The sequence below is a fragment of the Callospermophilus lateralis genome, chromosome 6 (genome assembly GCF_048772815.1).
Source record: "Callospermophilus lateralis isolate mCalLat2 chromosome 6, mCalLat2.hap1, whole genome shotgun sequence".
NCBI classification, from domain to species: domain Eukaryota; kingdom Metazoa; phylum Chordata; class Mammalia; order Rodentia; family Sciuridae; genus Callospermophilus; species Callospermophilus lateralis.
The window spans coordinates 153,096,479-153,122,253 of NC_135310.1; the positions used below are offsets into that span (position 1 = coordinate 153,096,479).

General features: G+C 39.6%; 1 protein-coding gene across 1 annotated transcript; it reads left to right on the forward strand.

Annotated features, from left to right (window-relative positions):
* Nucleotides 1-3,079: 3,079 nt before the first annotated feature.
* Stmnd1 (stathmin domain containing 1) lies at nt 3,080-25,453 on the forward strand. Its single transcript, XM_076859610.1, has 5 exons — nt 3,080-3,160; nt 10,758-10,938; nt 15,333-15,484; nt 24,326-24,457; nt 25,172-25,453. The coding sequence occupies exons 1-5, from the start codon at nt 3,080-3,082 to the stop codon at nt 25,451-25,453; spliced, it is 828 nt and encodes a 275-aa protein (XP_076715725.1).
* The last annotated feature ends 322 nt before the right edge of the window (nt 25,454-25,775 follow it).

Genomic DNA, 25,775 nt, shown 5'->3' on the forward strand with positions numbered 1-25,775 from the left:
CTTCTTACAATCTGGTGCTTTCTTTTCTTTTTGCAGAATCTACCATGCCCCAGGTACAAAGATGTCTCTGATGCAAAACAGATGAGCACACAGTGAGGCTTTTTGTTCACGCTCCACAGTATCCTGTTGAACAGGGTGCTCCAGTGAGGCCTTGGAGGGTTTGATCAGCCAAATGAAGCCACTTAAAATGTCTTACAGGCCTGAGAGTTCTGCTACTTCATGGGCTACCCCCGCCCGCCCCGCCCCCCCTGTCTTGTCCCCATTGTGGCTGCTGTTCCCTGGGATATGTTCTTCTCCCACCCTATCTGGAAGCCACAACTCTTTCAAGTCATTTGGGTTCCATGTAGTTAGGACCCAATTTATCATTTAAAACAAAGGATCAGCAAATATTCTTCAGAAAAGGCTAGACAATAAATATTTCAAGTTTTGCAGGCCATGTCACAACTACTGAACTCTGCCCATGGTAACACAAAAGCAACCATAAGTAACTCAGAGGGTCAGTGTTCTAATAACACTTTCTATATAAACACTGAGATTTGAATTTCATGTACTTTTTACAAATCACTAAATATTATTTTCCTTTTGATTTTTTTTTCAATCATTTGAAAACATAAAATCCATTCTTAGGCCATGTATCATACAAAAAACAGACAGTGGACCCAATTCGGCCATGGGTCATTGTTTCCTAACCCTTGCTTTAAACCAATAAAGGACTGATAACACAGAAATGCCGACCTAGCCAACAGCTTCCCTCGTTGACATCTTAGCAAGCACTCAAGATGTCAGCTATGATGCAATCATTGGACAGTTAGGACTATGTAGGAATGAGAATCAACACACAATTTTTCTATTCACAAGAAGAAGGCTATAAACTCAGTGAATTGAGATTGGAATGGAATTGAGTTCTCTGTGTGAATTTCCACTTCTTAAAAAAGTTGAGTCCAAATGAAAGTTGAAAATTTTTCGTGTGGAATTTGAAATCCCTGGTCCACATCTGACTGACCCCGCCCTGACATATGGAGGCACTGAGAGTTCAGGGACAGGTATCCACTGTCCAGTTGACTTTCCTTCCCATGTGGTTATCTTCCCACCAGAGTAGAAGGAAAGGGGGAAATTGTCTCCAGAGCTTGGGTAATGGCAAGTAAGGTTTTCCTTTTCTCCTTTGCCCTGACTTACAGAGATCCCTTCTCTACCAGGGAAGAGCATCTAGGCTTCTAGTTGCAACTTTCTGTGTAGAGGTCCTCCCAGACTGAAAACACCTCCATCATATGAGGCCAGTTTTCTTTTCCTCTGCACCCAGCTATAACAGACTTAATCTTATTTCCTCCTCACTTCTTTCTCCTTCCTTCCATATTTGTTTTTCCTTTGTCTTTTGACATAGTGATTTAATATTCATAGATGGTCAATGTACACTCTTGCTATGCAGGGTATTGTTATATTTATTATCTTTGCTTTCAATATAATCGATTTAATTATAACTTTACAGAATTTAATTTAAATAATGGCTGTGTTTAACAATTGGGTCCAAATATTCCTGATAATTGGCTCTTGTGAGAGAGAACTAGCTGGCTCTACCACACCCTTAGAAAAAGATATTTTCACAACTTTGGGTTGTAGTCCTAGGATGCTCCAAAAGACACCTGTAAAACACATTTTAGTACCACCCCTTGTTCACAGATAGCCTTAAAAGAAAAAAAAACTGTGCAGTATTCCACTCTTACAATTCTACAAATACCTATCAAACTTCTCCAAGAACATTTTTATAGGTGTCCTTTGCACTGAGTTTTTCTAGCCAAGAAATTTCCAGTTTCCAGTTGGGGCATTTAATGTGAGTTATTGCACCCACGAGGCAATGCTGTCAGAGATGTTCCCCAAAGACCATTTTAGCCTCAGTTCATATCTTCATTCATGCACTTTCAATGTCTGTGGCTCCATAATTGCAGTACTTTGACAAGAGTTTCATTTCCTGGATTTTAATAAAAGGAAATTGACAGGCAGCATCATTAGAACAGGGAGAGGGAGAAGGGAATGAGTCTAAGTGCTAGGTTAGTTCCTTAGGACAGAACTGACCACTAGTTTCCTTGGGAGAATCCAGGATTTTTACTCTTCCAAGAATCCTTAGTTGTGTTTTCCTGTTGTTTGGACCCAGGGAAGGACTGAGTCTGGCCACCTGGTTCAACCACAACTGGCTGCCTCCAGACTCTAGAAAGTTACTCAGCTTCTCTGGCTTAAATTTGCAAAACGAAAGGTTGGGAGATCTCTAAGATCCCCTTCAGTTCCTTTTTAATCATCTCTAATAATATTTTTAAAATTAAGTAGGATAAAAAGAAAAAAGTCAGGAAAGACAAACTTGCTGCTCCTTGGAGCAGCCGTCCTAGCAGACCTCTCTTGGTGAATCTCACGGTCTTGGTTCTCTGTCAGATACCCACACCCTGCTCTTTCCTTACAGCTCATAAAATGCACCTCCCATTAAAATGACTTGCATGACCCTGTGGAATCTGATGAACTGTTTAAGGTCCCAACGTCGTGTGGCTTTCTGTTTGTGTGAACACCCCTCTGTGAGGTCACATTATGACACTGCCTTCTGGGGCTGCCCTGGCCACCTGGCACAAAGGAGGGGTCTGCACCGACTGGCCATCTGCGTCGCCTTCCACACAATCGCCTTCTACACCACCCCCACAGCGTCGCAAAGCAGCTGAGTGTGGACCAGGCACGGGGTGGGCGTGTCCCACGGTGCTTTATAAAGAAAATCAATAAAAGGTCCTCGCAGGATGCTGAGACTCCAGTACCTGGTAAACTCGGCCAGGCGGCGGGCCCTGCCTTTCCCTGACCCTGGAGGGAGCTGCGATTTGCATCCTAGTTGAAATTTAGACGCCTCCAACCTCGAGTTCTCCGTTACAGAGCCCCATAGCATCCCAGTCCCAGGTCCTCCTGACGCGGTTTATTGTGGCAACAGTTCCCGGCAACTGCCCAGACACCTAGTGCCTCCTGCCCGAGCTTGAAGGGCGGGAGGTGGCGCGGCGGCAGCGCTGGAGGACGCGCGGCGAGGGGCTGCGAGGGGCGGTGGAGCTCGGGCAGCATGGGCTGCAGCGCGTCCCAGCCCGCCGAGGACCAGAGACGCGTGCCCGCGCCCAGGAAGGGATGGGAAGAGGGAGTCCAGGTAAAAAAATAATAATAAATAATAAAAGTAATAAAATGAATCAGACAGACCTAGAGCCTTGCTCCGGAAGCCTCGCGATTCTCAAGCTTGGGGACAGGTGGAATGGGTTGGACCAAAGTTCCCAGGCCGCCTCGTGATGGATAATAGGGTGAATGAGGCGGGAGCAGCCCTGTTCTGCCAGTGCTGAGCTGCTGCCCTAACCAGGCAGGGGCGTGGGACCAGTTTGGGGAGGTTTTGGTGTTTAAAGGCCCCAGGTCAAAGGGGAAGTTGGAATGATCCCTGTGGTCTGCCAGAGCTGGGCGGGGCTGGAGGTGATGTGGGGAAGGTGGGAGTCCCTGGAGCTGCCAGGTATAGTTGGCTTCTGGAAAATGGGCTCTTTGGAAGTCACTTGGAATGGGAGGGGCTCTCAGGAACCACTTGGTTGCATCCTCTAGCTTCATAGCTTAGGGGGACTCTGGGGTCCAGAGAAGTGGAAGATTTGCCTGGGGCTGCACAGCTTGTTTGGGGGTAGAATCTAGTTTTCAGGACTCTCATTCCAGTGCTCTTTCTACTATCCCTCAAAGTTGCATCCCTGTTATCCTTGTGAGGGGAGGGGAGGTATTGGAGATGGAACCCAGGGTCTCTTCATGGGCAGGTGCTCTACCACTGAGCTACACTCCCAGCCCCAATCCCCTGCAATGCCTCTGGAGGCATTAAGGGTATTTTTCCCCCCAGAATGGGTCATGGAAGAGGGGATGGGTTGGTTGTGACCAAAATTAGGTCCAAAATTTCTTCCCATCCTTTTTGCCCTCCAGATTCCATAGACAGAACTAGGAACCCTCAAGGGTCCATTCCAGAGTTTAATTTTCCATCAGAATCTGATTTTCAGAGTGAAAGGGAGTTCTCCTGATACATTTCCCAGCCAGTCTGGCTGAAGCCCAGCCCAGCACAGCCAGAGTTATGGCCACCCTTCCTAAAAGGCCTTTGCAGAGTGCTGTTTAAAGAGCCCAGGCTTTGTCCCAGCAGGTTATGTGGGACACTGTGGGGTGCCAGTTACAGCACCTGCCACATAGAAGGCATATTTGCTGGGCTCTTGGAGCACATTTCAAAAGCAACTCTAGGGAAAAGCTGAGGTTCAGGACCTGGTGCTCGGCAGGAAGTCTGCACTCAAATGCCAGTCACCCTACACTCTGCTTCCATCCCTAAACTGCTGCTGTCTGCATTCAGGTCCCACATGTCTTCCTGGGCCTCTCAGTCTCTCCTGTCACCTCCTTCCCAGTCTACCTCCCACACTGTCACCTGTTCTCCTCTGTAATTCACTGTAGTGTACAGACATTTTTTTTATTTGGTCCCATTCTTTCTTTCTAGTAGCGCCAGCTCCTCTACGTCCATGCTGTCACTCATGACCTCTGGGGCTGCTAGACCAAGGGCTTGGGGGGTTGGTTCCTCAGTCTCCCTCACTCCTCCAAGCCTTTCCCCACGCTATTCTGTCTTCCTAGAATGCCACCCTGGGGGCCTGTCCCTAGGAGAGCTGGTGAGCTCTTGACTCGTCCTTCAGCACTGGGCCCCCAAACAACTGATCTGACACTCCCATTGCCACCTGGGGCCTGTTTGTTTCAAGGTCCTTCTCCCTCACAGGTTTATGGGCTTCTGGGCAACCCTCGGCAGTCTTTGCTATTGTTCAGTATTGCTTTGCACCAATATGTAGGAATATTTTCCCCCTTTTCCTACAATACATTAATGTCATTTAAGTCTCAATTTGCTATTGTTTTAGCTTTTTTTATACAAAATAGATTTATTTTGCACACATGATTATATTTAAGACTTCAACAAAAAAATGCTTACTATTTGTGTTCTTTTCTATTATCATTTGCTCGATCACATGGTTAACACTGAAAATAACTTTGTTGAATAGATCAGGAGGGAGTAAAAAGAAGTTCCCTCCATGTGTCAAATATATCAGGTCCTTTAAGCCAAGCTACCCCAAGCCTGCAAGGTTTCCTACGTAGCTTCTTGAATTTCACAGTTAAGTCATCGCCTGCTTGGATACTTTTTCCATTTCCACCATCATCTGCCTTCTGCTTTAATCTTCCACACGATCTCCAGAATGACCTCTATATAATAAAATTGGATATGTCAGTCCTCTACAGAAAAATGTCACCAATCCATTAAGTGAGCACACAAACCAATGGTCAAGACGACAACCAGAGTTTGATTTTTGTGTTCATTTCTATTAGTTGTGTGACCTTGGTCAAGGTCTTAACCTCTCTGCCCCAGTGTTATCTGGGGAATGAGGGTAGTCACAATACTTACTTCAGAGTTGTTATAAGGATTAAATAAGACAATTCACATGAAAGTGCTCAGATGCCTGGCACAGACTAAAACTCAATGTAAGATATTATAATGACGGTGATGGTTATAAGATAAAACCCTACATCCTTGGCATATCCTTGCACTGGCTGCTGACTCTGGGTTTGCTCTCTCCCCATGTGTATATTCTGCGCAGGCCTCGCTTCTTGTTTCCCACACCCATCTGCCCCTAGTTCCATGACCTTGCACCTGCTGCTTTCTCTCCTTCAGATTCTTCCCCTTCTTCAAGGCCACTGGTCAAATTGTGCACATCTTTTAAGACAACTCATGGTCACTCCTCCCTGTGCTCATTTGGACAACCCCTGACCCTGCCACCATGCTGCCAGGTTGATCTTCTACCTCCTCCTACCAAATGGCAATGCATTTTATCATATTTGTTTCCATTTTTGCCTCCCATCCTGAGCTGTCACCTCCTTGGGTACAGGAACTGTTTTTATCTTTGTATCTCTGGTGCTAACTGCAGTGTCTCATGCAGACCTAGCACTAATGCATTTTTCTTGAGTGACTGCATGTCCTCCCGACGCACCCAAGTCCCCAGATTCCTTAGTGTGTCCTTGTCTCCATGTAGCATAACCAGACTAATGACAGTCTGCAAGGAAAAAATTCAATATTATAACAACCTGAAAATAACTGAGAGTCTACTCACGCATATACCTTCTCTTTATGTGTGTGTCCAAAACACTTGACTTTGGAAATCTGATCTGGGAAGGGTATGATTATTATTAATTAGACACTCTAGAGCTGTCTGAATAGTAATGCCTCTACTATGCATAAAGGCAGAAGACTCAGAGTTCAGTAGTTCAGAAATGTCTTAAAAATGAGATGAAAGTATTTGCTGGAATGAAATATTTGTTTCTTAGTGGCATGACTTTAAAATATTCTGAATTAAATGTTTTGAGAACTGTCTATAGACTTTCTCTTCCCTTTTGCCTTAAAGTGGCAAGAAGACACCACAATAAAATAATTCATAAGAAAAGCCCGGGAACCTTCTTAGTTGGAGAAATGCTTACTTGGAGTTATTCTACATGAATAACTTAGTTTCTTGCCTGTTACAAACAGGGAATGGTTAGCTTGCAGTGAGTGATCTCCAAGGGTCCTTCACAGCCTCCCTCCAACATCTGATTTTTAAAAATACTCTTGCTTATTGTTTCTGAAAAGGCCTAAGTGGCTACTTAAAGCTCAACTTTTTAAATAATAAGATTTGGAGAGATATTATTGTGATTTTTCTAGAAGTAACTAGAAAAAATCATATTTTTGAAGAACAAATTCTTCCTCTATGTCTACAAATATATTTATAAAATATATCTGCTAATAATTTAAGAAGATTTCAGCTCTGAGGAGTTTCAACAAATTAGTTCCTCCAAACTGTTGGGCAAACATGTTTCCCCAGAGCTGTATGACACATATAACACTTCTCAGCCAAAACAAACAAACAAACAACAAAACACATCTAGAGTTAAAAGCAATTTTTTTAAAATTCTGGTAATTCTCATGCATAGAGATCACCTTAGAATTCATAATTTTTAAAATTCTGTCTAAAACTGATAAAAATTTTATCCTCAAGGAACTGAAGTATAAAATAAAATTGATACAAAATTGTAGCTGGGTGTGGTGGCATTACTATTCAGACAGCTCTAGAGTGTCTAAAATCCTGTAATCCCAGCAACTCCAGAGGCTGAAGCAGGAGGATCTCAAATTCAAAGCCAGCCTCAGCAACTTAATGAGGCCCTAAGTAACTCTGTGAGACCCTGTCTCTAAATATAATATAAAAAAAGGACTGGAGATGTTGCTCAGTAGTTAATACCCTTGGGTTCAATCCCTGGTACAAAAAAAAGTTTTAAAAATTATCAAAATCTTTGTAATGTTTTGAATAACCAATAAAAAAAGGAAAAAAATAAAATAAAATAAAAAATATCAAAATGTAAAAAGGCATTTAATCTGTACTTCTCTTACTTCATCTCAAGGAAAAGATAAAACCTTCCAGCCAACTCTTCCAGTTACTATTTCTTATATAATATAAAAGGTTTTCTTATTGGAGTGAAAATTTAAACTCCTCATGCATAGATGGAACAAGAACACTACTAGCCATATCCACAAGAGGCACAGATTTAATTAATTTGTCAGTATCTCTGGTCTTTGAATTGTGTCTGTTTTCAAGTCCAGATTATAGAATTGGGTTAAAATCCTCAGAATATGTCACACATTGATAAGTTATTTGAAAGATGTTCTTAGTTTTCAAAAAAGAAGAACTTAACATTTTTACTATGGAAACTGAAGGCTGGTATGAGTTATTTGATGCTTAAAGATTGTGTTTTGTCTGCTACAGCCTAAGTGTTGGTCAGTAACAGCACTCTGGTGCAGAGTGTCTCTAAGTACACATGGGAAGAGATCCTCGCTAGGATCTGGATTCCAAATCCAAGTGGCTATAGTAGCGCTGATGAAGCCATGGTGAGGTCATTTGCAGTAATGGTGTTTAAATAGATGACAAGCTGTAGTTTACTGAATGTCTTTGCGAAAAGTCATCCTTTTAGACCAAAAATGCTCAAATTTACACTCGATTCCAGTGTGAGCTTCTTATCATCATTGTTGGTGCTGCCTTTGCTTTCATTAAATCAACTGAATGTTTTCAGGATCTCCACTTGGAAATATTAAATGATAAAATTTAAAATTAGTCCTGTGTGTAACTCACTGGTTTCAAAAAATGATGAATTTACAGAATGAAATGAACTTGCAAAAACACTTGTGTCATGACCATTGCAGATCCTGGCTCTTCAGTTTATTTAGAAATAAGAGGAAGAATGTACAACATGATTTGCATCTTTACCTTCAGCCTCAGAGACAAGAGCATCTGAATGGGGCTTTTTTTCCTTTGTTATATGTATCAAATATAAATGTATGTGTGTGGTACATGATGTATGTGACATGAGACATGCTGTACATTGAAGGTCCACTTACTCTGCAGAGACTGAATGACATCCCTAGCACTTTTTATTTTTTATTTTAGGGCAGGACCTTGCTAAGTTGCTGAGCCTGGCTTTGGACTTGAGATCCTCCTGCCTCAGCCTCCTGGGAGCCACTGGGATTACAGGCATGCACCATCATACCTGGCCCAATGCACTTTTACCAGCAATGGAAGTATGGTCCACTGAAAAGAAGTGGGACTATACACACATTGGTGCAGAATTTATGGAGGGCCTTCTGGAAATGTATTATAAAATGTACATGATATTATAAAATGATCTAGCATGCCTAGGAATTTTTATCATTGTGTTTTCAAGAGTTGGCTATTTTGTATTGTATCAATATTTAATTTCTTTTTATTTCCAAATAATATTCCTTTGCATGAATATAGCACATTTTATTTCCCCATTCATCAACTGATGGACATTTAGTTGTTTTCTGTTTGTTAATATTATTAATAATCATTATGAACATTTTTATGCAAGCTTTTGGGTGAATATGTATTTTCACTGTCTTGGTTGTTTACTTGGGATTAGAATTCCCAGGTCATACAGTAACCCTACATTTAACTTTGAAGAGATCTCAAGCTGTTTCCAAAGTATCTCCCCATTTTGTATTCCCACAATAATGGAGGAGGGTTCCAGTTCTCTATACCCTCACCAACATTTATTATCCTCTTTTTTTCCTCCTAGTGGATATGAAGCAACTCATTGTGGTTTTGATCTGTATAATATTGAAGATCTTTTCATGGGCTTAACAGCTAATTCCAACTTATTTTTAAAGACTATTTATATGAGTAAATACATTTGGAAGTGATATACCAAGATATTGATGGTGCTTCTATCTAGGGGTTGGTACTTCTTATTTTCTACTATGTTTCTGTATTAGTCAGGATTCTACTAGAGGAACAGGTCCAGATGGTTGGCTGGCTGGCTGGATGGTTGGTTAGATGAATAGTTGGATGGATGGATGGATGGATGGATGGTTGAATGGATGGATGAATAAATGTACTGCAAGGAAAATGCTTATGCAATCACAGAGCTGCCAGACAAATCCAAAATCCACAGGACAGGGCAAGTGGTCATAAAATGTGGTCTGGAGCTGAAACCACAGTCCACAGCAGAATTTCTTCTTCCTGAGGGAGACCTCTAGTCTGCTCTTGAAGCCTTTCAACTGAGTGTGTGAGACCCACCTAGGATAATGTTTCACTTAAAGTCAATTGATTGGTAGATATAAATCACATTTACAAAACACCTTACAGAAAAACCTAGAATTAATGTTTGACTGACTACTGTAGCCTAGCCTGGTCGACACATAAAACTGACTGCAATTTCCTTCACTATTATTTAATTATTTTTTTAAAAAAGTCTGACCTACATTTTAATCAGCAAAAACAACGTATATTTCATTCTTTAAAAAATATTCCTTTTATGTAGTAGTATCTCTACTTTCACACTTGATTATGAACTTGTCTGTCCTTAATAAGACTCCAAAAAGTTCAGTACAGCAACTTATATCTGACAGATCCCTTCTAACATAAATTAATAAAACTATATGCATTTTTCTATTGCTGTTTTAACAAATTAACCCAAGTTTAGTGGCTTAGAGCCATACAAATGTTATGAGAATGGGAAAGATGGTGGAATGAGATGAACATCATTACCCTAGGTACATGTATGATTGCAAAGTAGTGCGTCTCTATGCCATGTACAACTAGAGAATGGAAATCTTGCACTCCATTTGTGTACAATGAATTGAAATGCATTCTGTTGTCATGTACAACTAAGTGGAACAAATAAAAAATTTTTAAAAAATACAAATGTACTCTCTTAGAGCTCTGGAAGTCAGAAGCCCACAGTTAGTCATGCTGGGCAAAGTCGAGGTACTGGCAGGGTTAGTCACTGTCACTTGAAGGAGAAAGTCCTTTCCCTTTGCAGCATCTATAGCAGTGGTCCTCAGAGCCCTTGGCTAGTGTCCCTTTCTCCTTCACCTCCAGCACTTAGCATCTTCAAGCTGTCCCTGCTCCCATCCTTGCATCAGCTTTGCCTCCTGCAGTCAAATCTCCTGCTACCTCTCTTCTAGGGACACTGTGACTGCACATAGGGTCCTTTAGGACAATCTTGCCATTCAGTTAATCACATCAACTAGTAGCCCTGCCATGTAACATAACATCTGCAGGTTTCAGCCTACCATGGATACTGGTTAGATAAATACTCACACAGCAGACCCACAACACTTTTCATTTTCCAAGAAATCTGGACTCCCACTGAGTATTCCCTCTTCACAGGCTGCTGCCCAACTAACTCACTCTGAGGAGAACTGCAGGCCCCAGATGGATGCCACACTGCCCAAGGACACTGTGGACAAGGTAGAAGGCCTGGAGCAACAAACTCAGATAAGAAGCTTACCCGGAACTATTCCAGAAAGTTCTCCATCTCCTAGTGAAAGAAATGGAAAAGTAAATTCAGGTAAGCCACCACTCCTTGGGTTTTGTGGGTTCATGTTGATCTCTACAAAAATACTGATTCTCTAAATACAATGTATATTCAGTGGTCTTTTATCTCTTCTTTGTGGGTCATGAAGTATTTTCAGTGACAAAACTTTAAAAGTTAGCCTTAGGTCTTCATTATTTCAGTAAATAATGCCAACTATTCATCTTATTGTCCGTAAGATAATTAAAGTCATCTCTTTTTAAAAAAAAAAAACACTCTCGATCTTTATTGAGAATTGGAAACAGAATTTAAGAATACAAGTTGCTCAATTTAAAATCATTAAACATCCACTAGGTTAACCTCTTTCTAAGGGAAAGGTCTACATTTGCAAAAAATAAATAAAACCTTCATCCAACTGCTTTCCCTGTGTCTCCCCCATCCAAAGTTACCAGCAAATGTGCAATAAAAGGATCGTTCAAGAAGTAGTCACGAGCTACTGTGCTATTTGCAAACTATTTGCAGATTTTCCATTTCCTTGAGTTGCTCCCTGGTGTGGATTTATGATATCTTATTTATATTTGATCAGTATTCAAAATAAATTGAACCTCACAGACTTCAAGGGGAAGTGCTCTATTTTTTTTGGGGTGGGGGGAGCTTTCATTTCATTCCTAGTTAAAAATGCTCTGTAGCTTCTTCGCTAGTTACCAGTTAGAGCTGGGAAGTACATGGGTTCATACATGAAGTTACTCTTCTTGGACTTTGCTGGCACACTCAGATTATTACAGATTTTATATTGGTCACCCTCTTGTGGTTCTGATGTGATGTCCACATGACCTCTGAGAAGGAAGCAGGATGTCCCCTCCTCTCTGACTACAGGGCCAGCACAGATACTTTCTCTCTGTGATAATGCAGTTGTGACTTAGTTCCTGGCTGCAAATACCTGCTTGAGACCTGTGTGGCTAGCAGACTTCAGGCTGTCAGGTGGCTGGGACAGGTGTGCTGGGGACAGCTGATCCTGCAGCTGCATGCTGTTAAAGGCACTGTGAGGAGCGAAGCTGGGAAGCAGGATGGTGTGGAGGGAGAACAGCTTGAGAAGTCAACTCAAAGCAGATGTTTCTAAAATACAGTGTAAATGAGTTTCAAGAAGGCATCTTTTCACAGAATGTCTTGGACTTTACATTTGTTCTCTGCCCACTTTTCCTCTCTGCCAGTTCTTGGCTTTCTCCCTTCTTCCTCCTGGTCTTCACATCTACAGAGTTTCAATCTTCACACTAACGCTTTCCAACTATGGCTCCCTGACTTACCATGGGGTTAGGGCCTGAGAAACCTACCACCAGTGGAAAAGGGACGAGAATGTTAGAAGTCAAAAATGCTCTGACTGCTCTGACCTGCTGAATGCCTGGGCTCAGCCACAGCAGGCTGTAGTGCTGGTGTCACCAGCGATCTGTGTTTGGCTGCAAGTCACAGTCGCTGCTGCTACCCAGCATCCAAAAGTGGTTGAAACACCTATCGCTAGTCCGGGAAAAGATCCAATTCAGAAATTCAAATACAGTTTCTACAACATGCATAAGGTTTTTGTACCATCATAGAATCAAAAAAATCATAAATTGAACCATCATTAAGTCTGAGACTGTATTTCCTTTGGGAAAAAAACTTCTAATTTTGAATAATGTCAGATTTAAGAAAAAAAGTCTTTATATTCTTTTATCCAGATTCCTCAGTGTTACCACATGGCCACATTTGCATGATCATGTCCCCCATATACAAGTGTGTATTTTTCCTGACTTGATGTTACCTTACTTGGAAATGCACCAGTATGTGTTTCCCTAAAAGCAAGGACATCTTTTGCATAATCTCTGTACAAGGATCAAAATCAGGAAATTATTAGCGCTTCAGTATCATTATCTCATGTAAAAAAATTCGAATTTTTTCAATTGTCTCACAAATGTCCTTCATAAATTTCTGATTTGGGTTCTAACCCCGGGTCACATGTTTGTCACATGGCTTTATTCTCCTTTACCCTGAACCCCTCGGCTTTTCTTTACTTTTAGACCTTGATGTATTGGAAGACAGAGGCTGTGTAGAATGTTCCTTAAATTGGGTTTGTCTGAGATTTCATCACAGTTGTCCAGGTTATGCATTTGGGGCAAGAACATCAGAAATAATATCCAATTTTATTTATTTATTTATTTTTTAGTACAGCAGATTAGGAGGCACATGGTACCTACATTTGATTCTTATTGTGTTTGGTACTTGGACTTGCAAAAGTTTGTGGGCTTTTTTTAATGTAGTAAAACTTATCAGTCTTTTCCTGAATTTGGATTTTGAGAAAATTTAAAATCCTTTCCCTGTACCTAGTTTAAGATGATGTCACCCATGTTTTCTTGTGTGATTCCAATTTTCACACTTAAGCCTATAAAGAGTTTCTAATGACATGAGAAAATGTTAATGTAAATATTAGTTTAATGAGAAACAAAGCTGTATGTCCAATATGGTGCCAAATTTATAAAAATTTTATATATTGACAATAGTTCTCTCTAAATGGTGAGACACAGGCGCTTTTATCTTCTATTCTTTTTTTATATTTTCTAAATTCATTGTGGGAACCATGTATTACTTTTATAATAAAAATAGAATGACAATGTTATTTTTCAACATTCCCCAATCTTCTCCAGTGTCCCAAGAAAAGAAGACAATTAGTTGAAGTAACTGACACATTCTAGGAATCTCTGTGTAGGTTAGTTACTGCAAAGGTCAAGCTGAATACTTGAGTGAACTCAAAAAAGAATGGGTTCAAATGGTTACAATACTTTTTATTATGTTAGTAATCTTTCAATCATGATATCCCTTTTAGAAATACCACAGGAGAGAGGAAGCCTTTCTCTCCCATGCATGATATTTACATGACACATTTGGGAGACATTTACATGACATGACATTGACCTGACCCATTTGGGAGAGACAGGTAGTGAAGACATGGGTGTTGATGTCACACAGACTTGGATTCAGTGCTAGTAACATTCTTGCTACCCATATCCCTTTATGCAAGTTAGTTAGCCTTCATCATATTAGTGTGTTTACTTATAAAATAGAGATAATAATATCCCTTCACAGGGATATTATTTATTTATGTTTGAATTAGATGTGAGACAGTATACAAAGTACTTCGTATAGTGCAGGCACATAAGTGCTCAAAAAATAGTAGTTACTATTATTTTGACCCTTCCAGATGACCTTGGATTCACCTCTGACCTATTTTTTTTTTTTGCATTTTTTTTTTTTTTTGCTAATTCAAATTTTTAGTTCACCTACCTACATGACGTGTTTTACTACTCTGTATGCAAATCTGGATAGAGCACTTTCAAATGAGAATTGGTTCTATTTTGAGCACCTGCATGGGCAGCTGAAGCAGCAGTGGAAAGGTGCTAAGATGGTTGGGAATGTGTTGGAGCTGCTTGCAGCAGTCAGGTTGAGAAATATCATAGAGAAGGCAGGTTAATATTTCAAAGTGAAAGAAATCTGATTAGTGTGTATGCACCAGGGGGTGTTTTCTCCCTTTCCAGCAAACTCGTGAAAGTTGTCTTCATAACCGGGTTAGAAATTTTAATACAAAGCCTCCATCCATTAAAGGGGATGGACCTGGTTACAGTTGGGACTGCAGACCAGAGGAGAGGTGATCCCCAAGGACTCCACACTGCTGGACTTCTGACAAGACAACAAGCCTGTCTCTGGACCTTTATTTTGTAATGTGATAATATATATTTGTTTATTTACATAATTGGTGATTTTTAATGAGGAGGCTTCTTTCAAGAGAATAGTTCGATAAGGTCCCCTAGAAATGATTTCAAGGCTCATTTTTAGAATCACTAATAAAAATTTAGCTGACAAATTTTTAACTCCTGTTCTGATTTGGATCAAAGACTCTTTTCAAAAAGGCATGCTTTTACTTCTGCAGATTTAGCAGATGGTGTAACTGTACACTCAGGGTTGCAGAACTAGACGTCTCTTGGCAACATCATGCTGTTTATCTTTTGTATACAAAGCATAGAAACCAAACTGCAACTCATCCGAGTCACCAGGAGAATGAGTCTTAGCTGTAGTTTAGCTTCATAATTAGTGGAGAAACCCATGTCATCTGACCCAAGTGTATAAGTGTTGTTACAACAAAAAGTAATACATAGCAGCACATGAAAGACTTTTTGTTATGCTTAACGTGAGACCTGCTAGGAATATAATATGTCCATGTTTCCTTGGAAAGAACATTAAGAATTTGAACTGCAAAGGCGTCTACTTTTTAAAAAAAGAAACAGATTCTTAGGACAGAGTGTTGAGACTAAGATTTCAATACGTAGCATGATTCATAAGACATATGATTACCATCTGACTGATAAAAATCCTCCTTCCCTTTTCTTTCTCTTTTACTTTGGAAGACCCAGTGACCAATGGATTTATCAATAAGCCCCAACCCCTGGAGAATCGAGAGCGACAAAAGTCATCAGACATCCTGGAGGAACTGATTGTTCAAGGAATAATACAAAGCAGCAGCAGAATATTTAGAAACGGAGAATCATATGATGTTATGGCAAGTAATTCTATAATTAATGTCACCTCAGAGATGATGGAGCACAGGTCATTATTTCCACATATGTGACTGCTGGTGACAGCATTTATCTAAGCCAGTTTTTATCTTCCATCAATTCCCTCATGCCTTTGCACATCATCCTTTGTGGATTCAGGAATTGCCCTAATTGCTATTGAGTCATGAATCTGATAAAAACATTTCTTGGGTTATATTAAATTTGAGGTACAATAAGCCCCACTAAATAACATGCCTTTGTCCTTTCAGCAATTTTTATTAAGCATTAACTTTTGGATAAGAAAACTGAATTTGATTTACCCATTAAGAAAATGGGCCTAAATGCCAAGGCTATGACACATGTTTATGTGTGTGTACATACACACATCCTAGAATCAAACATGGTGAAATACAGTTGTAAAAATTACTAAACTGCTATTTTTTTTGGTTGATTCATCTTGATCAATCTGGCAGTTTTTCCTTAGTGTAAAATTTTACTCTTTTTAAAATTTTTAACTTGCTTGACCCAAGTCTAGAACTCTAAATTTTTTAATTAGTTCTATATAAAAGAGGATAGTGTTTGTTGTTTTGTTTTGTTTGCTTGTTTGTTTGCTTGTTTTTAAGCCAATGCTCCAGGTATCTAGGAACTGAGTACCAGAGAAGGTAAAAGAAGAAATCACAATTAAAGGAAGACTGAGGAATAAAATGAATAGAAAAGAAAAGAAATAGCAATGATGGAAATAGAGATCAGAAATGACATCAAAGTTTCCATAATTGTTACCTATCCCTGTGTTGTAGGGAAAACAGTCAACTGGGAATAAAAGACTCATTATTTAAATGAAGTCTGCTCCTAGACCAAGTCACTTAGTGCCTAAGTTAATTTTCTTCCCTGTGTGTAGGGAATGTTGAGAACTTATAATTGAAGCCAAGTTGGCATTTTCTTTTGAAAAGGGAAATTCCTGCAGAAAGTATGTGGGGAAAGGAAAGATTGCCAACACTTAATATTCTTAGACTACCAACAACGAGGATGTAGGAGAAAGGGCAAAGTACAAATGAGTCATATAATGAAAGGCTAGTGCCATCATGATGACAATTTGCATTTGCACACTGCTAACATGACCCAAGGCATCCTGGAGTATCTGATCCTACTAGAAAGTACTAGAAGAACAGATCTTTAACATGGAGGAGGGGGAAGGAATTTTTTCTAGCTATAGGTGAGTCTCTGGGGGACATAAAAAAAGTTGTATCAAAAGACAGGAGAGCATATCAAGTGGAGGAGGACAGATAATGGAAACATCCAGTAGCTAAGCAATGAATACTTCTGGGAAAAGCTGGAGATACCTTGGTGCTGACACCAAGGGGATAACATTAAAAATCTCAGTGATAATGTGCTTGAGATGAATGCATTCTAACATACATCTTGCATAGGATGCCAAGGTTAATTAGCATAAGTTACATTGTGAAAGAAATATATTAATGACAACTATGGGCTTGACTTTCAATAACACTATTAAGTGAACTAAAGGTTAAGACTGTTTACATATTATATAGAAATAGAATGGCTATTAGTGCCGCAGTCTGGCTAGGCACAATTCAGGAGCCACTTGTCAAAAGAAACCAACTCTATTTTTAGAACCACACACGCCAAACAAAACAGCTCCTCAGGAAAAAACCCTCAGAGCCCAACTGCCACCACCGGCTTCCCACAAGCCACTCCCTCAACCACCAGCCTCTCCACCTCCCACAATCCTCCTGCTCTTGAGGCCGATTGGCTGGGTCGCGTGGGCGGAGCCAAAAAAGTCCCCCAATGAGCAGCTCCATGGCCTGAAAGGGCAGGGAAACAGCCCAATGAGCATCACCGCAGAGGAGCCAATCAGCTAGATGTTGCTGGGGCCGCTGTGAGCCAATCATCAGCTGGCAGTCTGAAAGTTTGCTGGGGCCCCTTCGGCTGTGGCTCTCAACATATTAGGAGCATGGTTAGGGCATTCTCAAAAGCATTTATATATAAGGTTGTAAGAATGCCACAATTCCTACCCAGTCTGGCCTTTGGTATTGGGCCAAGATGTTCCAACATAAGCCAAGTTTGCAACAGGCCAGAGTGGCAACATGTAGCTCTTTGTTTTATTGCCTAACGTTGTGGTCCTTAACCTGACTATACCTTGGAGTAACCTAGGGATTTTTCAAAATTCCCAGTGCCCATGTTCCACCCTGGGCTAATACCTGGGTGTGGAATCCAGCTTCCATATTTTGGAAAGCTACTAGAATCATCTGTCAACAGCCTAGACTGAGAACCAGAGACCCTGAACTTCCTCAAACCTATACACAAAGCTTTCAAGTTCACCATCAAGATGGGAAGGATTAAAGCTATTGAAATCATAGTGTATTCCTCATTCATCATAAGAGACAATTCTAATATATTCCTGAAAATGTAACATTTCAAGAATAGCAACTACGATTATACTCAAGAAGCCCAGGGAAGTAAAAAAGAGCTACAGTAGCTCAGTGTCACCAATAGAGCTTCCTTCAATTCAGGTGTGCTTCAGTTCATAATTGGGCCAGACACCAGGTGCCTTAAGTGTTTTGGCAAAAGTTATACATATATAATAAAAAGATAAGAATCAACACTGAAGGACAGAGTGGGGATCATATAAAGTATAGAAGTAATTGAAGGCTAATATTTTGAAATATATAATACTTATAAAAAAGAAAAACTCTGATAAATTTGACTAACAATCAAACCAAGGAGTCAAGGTAAATAAAAAGAAGATGATTAATAAAAGGATACCAGTATTAGCAGTTATCACAATGTGATGAATCCAATCAGATGTGTAAACATTATTTCTTCATTTTCCTAGGGGAAAAATGATTTAAAATAAAATGTTATGGGAAAATAGAATAAATGTGAGAATACTTTAAAAATACGACTTCTTACATGGACTAATAGCTTATTAAATCCAAGAGAATTCTGGACTAGATATGCCCACTTCCTAGTCAGGTTATCATCTTCCACTGAGTTTTTAGTTAGAGTGATAAAAGTGAGGGTCTTCTATTCCTTTTCTGAATCAGGGCCATCCCATTTTCCTAAGGGTCCAAAGTAGTATCTGAGTCTGCTGCAAGGTCTCCTTTCATCTTTTTTCTGTTTTCATCATTCACTTGCCAGCGAGTACTACAATTCCATAGTACGCGCCACATAACCAGTTTTCAAGCATGTTCATATTAATATATTTTATGCTGATTTAAGAGTTAAAATGATATGTAAGAAATATAACATTAATAAGATAAATATTAGATCATTAAGTGAGCCTTTTAGTGTATTTTAAACCATTTTACTGAGACTTAACATGACTATATGGTAAAGAGTACTGGATTTATGTGCACTTGTCAATATGTGTATGGGTTAGTACAGACCTCTTTAGAAATATGTAACTGACTCTCACCCACATAAATATTATTGTTTAGGTATCTTATTGTAAATTCATATCTCTCTCCCCACCGCCCCCCTCACCTATTTGCAAGCCCTGAGTATTTTTATAGGAGGCTCAGTGAATTTTCTATTAATTTTGCCTTGTCTGATCAAAGTTTATTCTCTTCTCTGTGCAACTTCTGTGACCTTTAGTGTGGTTAGGGAGTTTGTTCACATTGCATCAGAGTCTCTAACATTATTTGTTGACCTTCATGGAGAGTTTTTTGAGGAGAAAGTCAACTGAGTTAGGACTAAATAAAGCTAGTAAATGATCAGTGTGATCTTCCTAAGGAGGTCTAAAGATGAAAGAATATGAATGAGCAGGTCTTCTGCAGGAAGCTTTGGCCTATTCTGTGTACAAGATACCTTTAGGGAACAAACCCAAGATAAGTTCATCCATAGGTCAATAATTAATTAGGAAAGTTCTGAGGGATACATAGTGGATGTAAGACATAATATATACAAGCTCAGTTGGCTAGAAACAAGGCTCAAATATTATTACAGCATCTTTGGGACTGGTAGTCCTCTGATAGTATTCTTAAGGAAAATAATTGAACTGGTAACTTCTGTAAGCTTAAGATGGTGGTCTTTAAGTTTCTACTGACAGCATGTCTATGCATAACATAATTGTTGTTATCATTTTAAAGTGCCAACCAACATTTGATGAATTCTGATTTCACAAAATTCAGTTTTAAAAAATATAACTGTACAGGGTTTTTTCAATGTTTCTATGTAACTGTCAAACTCAAGAAAGACTGCACAGATAGGATTAACTTCTCAAGAGGAGGAAGAAAATCATTTCATAGGCATCAATTTGAATTAAAAGCCACAGAAAGAGCCTTTCCAAACCAGAAAATCCCAACTTCTCTCAGTATGACTGACTGATCTCACAGTGTTAGTCAAGGTTCAGATTGCTATGTAAAATCTAACTCTGCATTTCTTTATTGGATCTTGGATTACTATATAATTTTCTTTTATCCTCTGTTGAGTGAGCAGCTCTAAGAAAGGTTTTCAAACTCATTTCATAGTATCTCTGGCTGAGCAACCACAGCAAGTGTGACCTTCTTTCCAGCAAATGGCTTTTGCCAGCAGGAAGCTTAAAAGTCAAGTGTCATTAAACACACACACACACACACACACACACACACACACACACACACACAATGAGAATGGGGAATATTCTTTACAAAACAAATCGGTTTTCTTCCAGTGAACAACTCTGCACCACAGATAACGCTGATGCCTGAAACGGAGCCAACCTTACAATAATGTTTTCAAAAGCCTCTGTGCATCCTAGATTTAAAAGCTGGAAGGAAAGTTAGCCATCCTCCATTCTCTTACTATCTTACCCGTAAGTTCAGAGTCCAAAGTCCAAAGGTGCTGGCCTCAAGTCAAACATTGAATTAGTGGTAGAGTTGCTGCTACACTTCCGGTTCCGGGTTCCGTTGCACTTCCGGTTCCGGGTTTGTTCTCATGGTGGTTTCCGGTTCCAGGTTTCCGTTCCAGTTCCAGCACCTTTCTGGTCTCCTTATCCACCTTCTGGTAGTTGGGTAGTTTGTTTGCCGAGTTGACAAGTTGGCGTTATACCTTTCTACTCCCTCTAAAACATTTCCCAGGAAGTTAAGTACTGTGCAGATGAGGAAGCCAGGGTTTGTAGGGTTTCACAAGTCATGGAGAGTCACTCCACAGCCAAGTCGGGATTCAAGCCCAGGTGTGTGTAAGTCCCAAGCCCGTGACTTTCCCTATTAAGCTAAATTGCTTCTCTTTGTCCGCTTGATGTATTTTCTCAGTATCTACAGCATGGTAGTCTGAAGAGAGAGAGTCATTTGGAAAGTATAATGAATATTAATAGTTCTTTTCTCTTGGAAAGAAGTCTTTAGAGAGATTATCTAGAACAGGACTCAGTTCATTTTATAATGAAGACATGGAGTTCGTTAAAATCTTCCCCTAGTCATAATCAATCTATATATACTGACCTAGAAAGATGTCCATATTAAATTAAGTGAAAGCAAATTGCAGGACAATGTGTTTGGATATAATCGCATTTAGGTTTTATTTAACATTGCAGATGTTCTGCACATATGTGCGCATATAAATATACGTGTGCATATAAATATACGTGTGTTGCTGGCTTAGTAGGTTCCTGTGCTCTCTACCAGAAGAATGAGGCAGACACATCCATATAACAGGAATAGGCTCTTTATTGGGGACTTCTTCTGTGGCCAGAGGGAGCAGTCTCCAAGAGTGTCAGGCTGACTCCAACAAATGATAAAGGTGTGCAGTTTCATGGCATCTAGAGTAGGCAGAGGGACTACCTTGATTCTGTCCCTGGAGGAGGTGGGGTTTGAGCACAATGTGCTCTTCCTGGTTGTGCTTCACGCATTGCATGTCTCATTAACATCCTATGTGTCCATCTAGGGGTGTGTGTTTAACTATGCTAATAAGGTAAAGGTGCCTATGGATTACTTCAGTGACTATTCTATGCATAGATTTATCTCTCACCATTTGGAATTTACTCCTTATTGTCTGAGAAAGTCTCTAATGCTATTTTCAGAATGGGGCAAACTGTTGTTCTGTCTCAGTGGCCTTGTCTTTGGGACTTGTCTAATTCCAGTCCTTGACATTTCTGCCAACCACATAATCTCAAAAGGCTGAGGTGACTTCTCAGCTTTCCATCTCCTAACAAGTTATTTTACTCCTATAGCCTTGAAGACTGGTTCGCTTTTTAACTCCTGTACAGCTTGTAACCCCATAAGACTGAGAGCTAACTTGGCTGAATTATTTCCCCCTGAGAGGTTTTATCCCTTAATTATAAGGGGTGCTTTTTAAATGTATATTACAAAAACGCTTTTAAAAGAAAATTTAATTTTTAAAAAGAAAAACACTGTCAATTAAAACTTTCCTGGGGCTGGGATTGTGGCTAGTGGTAGAGTACTCACCTAGCATGCATGAGGCACTGGGTTGGATCCTCAGAACCACATAAATGTAAAATAAAGATTTTGTATCCACTTAAACCTAAAAAAAATAAATATACTATTTTTAAAAATAAATTTTTTAAAAAAAATAAATATTGGCGGGTGAACCAATGGTATAGAATAGAGGACACAGAAACCAATACACAAAATTACAACTATCCTTATATTCAATAAAGGGGCTAAAAGCATGCAATGGAGGAAGGATAGCATCTTCAACAAATGGTGCTAGGAAAAACTGGAAATTCATATGCAACAAAATAAAACTGAATCCCTTTCTCTCACCATGCACAAAAGTTAACTCAAAATGGATCAAGGAGGTTGATATCAAATCAGAGACTCTGCGTCTGATAGAAGAAAAAGTTGGCTCCGATCTACATATTGTGGGGTCGGGCTCCAAATTCCTTAATAGGACACCCATAGCACAAGAGTTAAAAACAAGAATCAACAAATGGGATTTACTCAAACTAAAAAGTTTTTTCTCAGCAAGAGAAACAATAAGAGACGTAAATAGGGAGCCTACATCCTGGGAACAAATCTTTACTTCTCACACTTCAGATAGAGCCTTAATATCCAGAGTATATAAAGAACTCAAAAAATTAAGCAATAAGAAAACAAATAACCCAATCAACAAATGGGTCAAGGACCTGAACAGACACTTCTCAGAGAAGGATATACAATCAATCAACAAGTACATGAAAAAATGCTCACCATCTCTAGCAGTCAGAGAAATGCAAATCAAAACCACCCTAAGATACCATCTCACTCCAGTAAGATTGGCAGCCATTATGAAGTCAAACAACAGCAAATGCTGGCGAGGATGTGGGGAAAAGGGTACACTTGTACATTGCTGGTGGGACTGCAAATTGGTGCGGCCAGTATGGAAAGCAGTATGGAGATTCCTGGGAAAGCTGGGAATGGAACCACCATTTGACCCAGCTATTGCCCTTCTCGGACTATTCCCTGAAGTCCTTAAAAGAGTGTACTATAAGGATACTGCTACATCGATGTTCATAGCAGCACAATTCACAATAGCTAGACTGTGGAACCAACTTAGATGCCCTTCAATAGATGAATGGATTAAAAAATGTGGCATTTATACACAATGGAGTATTACTCAGCACTAAAAAATGACAAAATCATGGAATTTGCAGGGAAATGGATGGCATTAGAGCAGATTATGCTAAGTGAAGCTAGCCAATCCCTAAAAAACAAATGCCAAATGTCTTCTTTGATATAAGGAGAGCAACTAAAAACAGAGCAGGGAGGAAGAGCATGAGAAAAAGGGACGAGAGGGGGAAGGGAAAGGGAGAGAGAAGGGAAATTGCATGGAAATGGAAGGAGACCCTCAGGGGTATACAAAATTACATATAAGAGGATGTGAGGGGAAAGGGAAAAAATCAAGGGAGACAAATGAATTACAGTAAATGGGGTAGAGATAGAAGATGGGAGGGGAGGGGAGGGGGGATAGTAGAGGATAGGAAAGAGCAGAATACAACAGTCACTAGTATGTCAATATGTAAAAACGTGGATGTGTAACCGATGTGATTCTGCAATCTGTATATGGGGTAAAAATGGGAGTTCATAACCCACTTGAATCAAATGTATGAAATATGATATGTCAAGAGCTTTGTAATGTTTTGAACAACCAATTAAAAAATGCAAAAAAAGACAAAAAAATAAATAAAATAAATAAAAAAACAAATAACTAAACATGTCTTTTTTAAAAAAGAAGAAAAAAACTTTCTTCATAAGCCCTTCATAATAATTTTACATTTTTATTACTACTAATTATAATTAGAAATTCATTATTCTTTGAACTGTTGAAAGAGTTGTTAGTCACATGAAGTGGCATTTTAGTTTCTGCTCTCATGAGAATATTTTGTAAAATACTAATAGCAAAGCCCAGCACAAAGTTATTTCTCAATAGCAATTAATTCTCTTTCTGCCACAGATCAAAAGTGGTAAGATCTAATCGCTATTCAAGTGAAAGTAATTTGCAACTTGTGAAATGTATAAAAATGAATTGAAATCATTGAATATTATAAATCAAGGTAAAAATTTGACCTTTTACTTTGAATTACAAATTCATAACTGATTCTCTACCTTCCATCTTGTGTTCATTCTCAAGATTTTTTCATCCTGAGTCCTCTTTTATCCAGTTTCAGAACTTGTTGCATACTTAGCTCCTTTTTCTTAATAGCTTGGTGCTTTTAGGGCATCTAACACATTTTATCTTTAGTAATTATTTCTTTTGTTACCAGCTTTTAAATTGTTATTGTTGTTTTAATCTGCTACTAGAAAGTTTAGGTCTTTAGTATTTACCTTCTAAATTGTGTTTACCTCTCCTGCCTTTCTCCTCTGCCATTGAATATGCTTGTTTCTCAATTTTCTAAAAATGTCTTCTTCCAGATGAACACAACCGAGAAGCCACTGAGAAAGCCACCAGCCAGACTGAAAAAACTTAAGATCAAAAAGGAAGTAAGAGATTTCACAATGAAGGACATAGAAGAGAAGATGCAGGCAGCAGAGGAGCGTCGGAAGGTAAGTGAGCTCTGAGGCTCAGAGTCTGAGGCATTCACCACTTGCTAAAATGAGTTCACTTCAGACCTTTTCCTATCAGTAGCTTTAAGACAAATTGCATGGATTTGTACTTAGTATCTCAGTGATCTGCTCGCTTCTTATGCTAAATGGTTAGTGTTTGCTTTCTCAAAATTATCTTTGTGCTGTAACAGAAGACATATCTTAAAGTTGGCCGAAAATTTCAATTTCATCCATACAGCCTAAGATAGCAATATTCAAATTCTCAGAATTGAATCAAGTATGAGGTTTCCTTCACATGAAAAAAGAAAGACTTTACTTGGGGATGGGGTAGGAGGAGATTCAGGGCATTCAGGAGATTCAGATTCAGGTAGCAGAGAGGAGGCCCTGAGGACCACAGACAAGAATTCCTGCAGCTTTGGCTTCTGGGACCTCAGAACACTCTACCAGCTGCTCTGCTGGGAGACAGGCCTCCTGGTGTTAGTCCAAGCTGACATTGCCCTCTCTACTTGGCCTCCTGGGAGCAAGGACTGGCTATGTACTTCATGGGGTAGACCCTGTGTCTGCCCCCTTCAATAGAACTTCCTCAACAAATATGGTTATATGACTGTTAATGACATAGAAAAGCCAGAAATTTTCATGATGGGCAATAATAATGAGAACTTGTAGAAGGTGATTTGGACTCCTTTTCATTTTTTTTTAAATATTGCTTTTCAGATTAAAGAAGAAGAAATAAGAAGGCGGCTACGAAGTGACCGCCTTTTGCCTACAGCCAATCATTCAAATTTGGCTGAAATAGATGGAGCTGAGGTTCCACTTGAGAAAGGACTTCAAACCATAAGTGCTGCTACATTTGAGCCACCTGTCCTTCAGGGAGGAGAGCCACAGAAGAAGAGTAACAATGACTTAGTCCCGATGGATGGAAACTACTACTATGAAAGTTTGGGGGTTGTAGAATCAGACATGTCCTACAACCAAGAGGATGATATATTTGAATAAGCCATGTTGTGTGTGTGTAAACACCATAAAAAGGAATCTATTTTCCCTAGTGCGACAGTCTTAGTATGTCTCATATTCTTTGACCATGTGACCTCACCCTGTGGAATTTCTGGTGCAGCTTTTGCAATAATGGTGTGGGGCTACATGCACTGAATATTAGTTGAGTTAATTAAATTACTGTGAATGCACGTGCGTGCACGCACGCACACACACACGCACATGCACAGGAGAAAGATCGATAGATCTGACCAGCTTAGATTACTATGAGGTTGGTATTCTTCCTCAATATGTCTTTAAACATTGTTTAGATGTCTTTAATTTA

Coding starts and splice junctions, on each gene's coding strand:
- Stmnd1 (XM_076859610.1), top strand. CDS start 3,080: ATGGGCTGCAGCGCGTCCCAGCCCGCCGAGGACCAGAGACGCGTGCCC. Junction 15,485..24,325: donor GAGAATCATATGATGTTATG/GCAAGTAATTCT, acceptor GTCTTCTTCCAG/ATGAACACAACCGAGAAGCC. Junction 24,458..25,171: donor CAGCAGAGGAGCGTCGGAAG/GTAAGTGAGCTC, acceptor ATTGCTTTTCAG/ATTAAAGAAGAAGAAATAAG.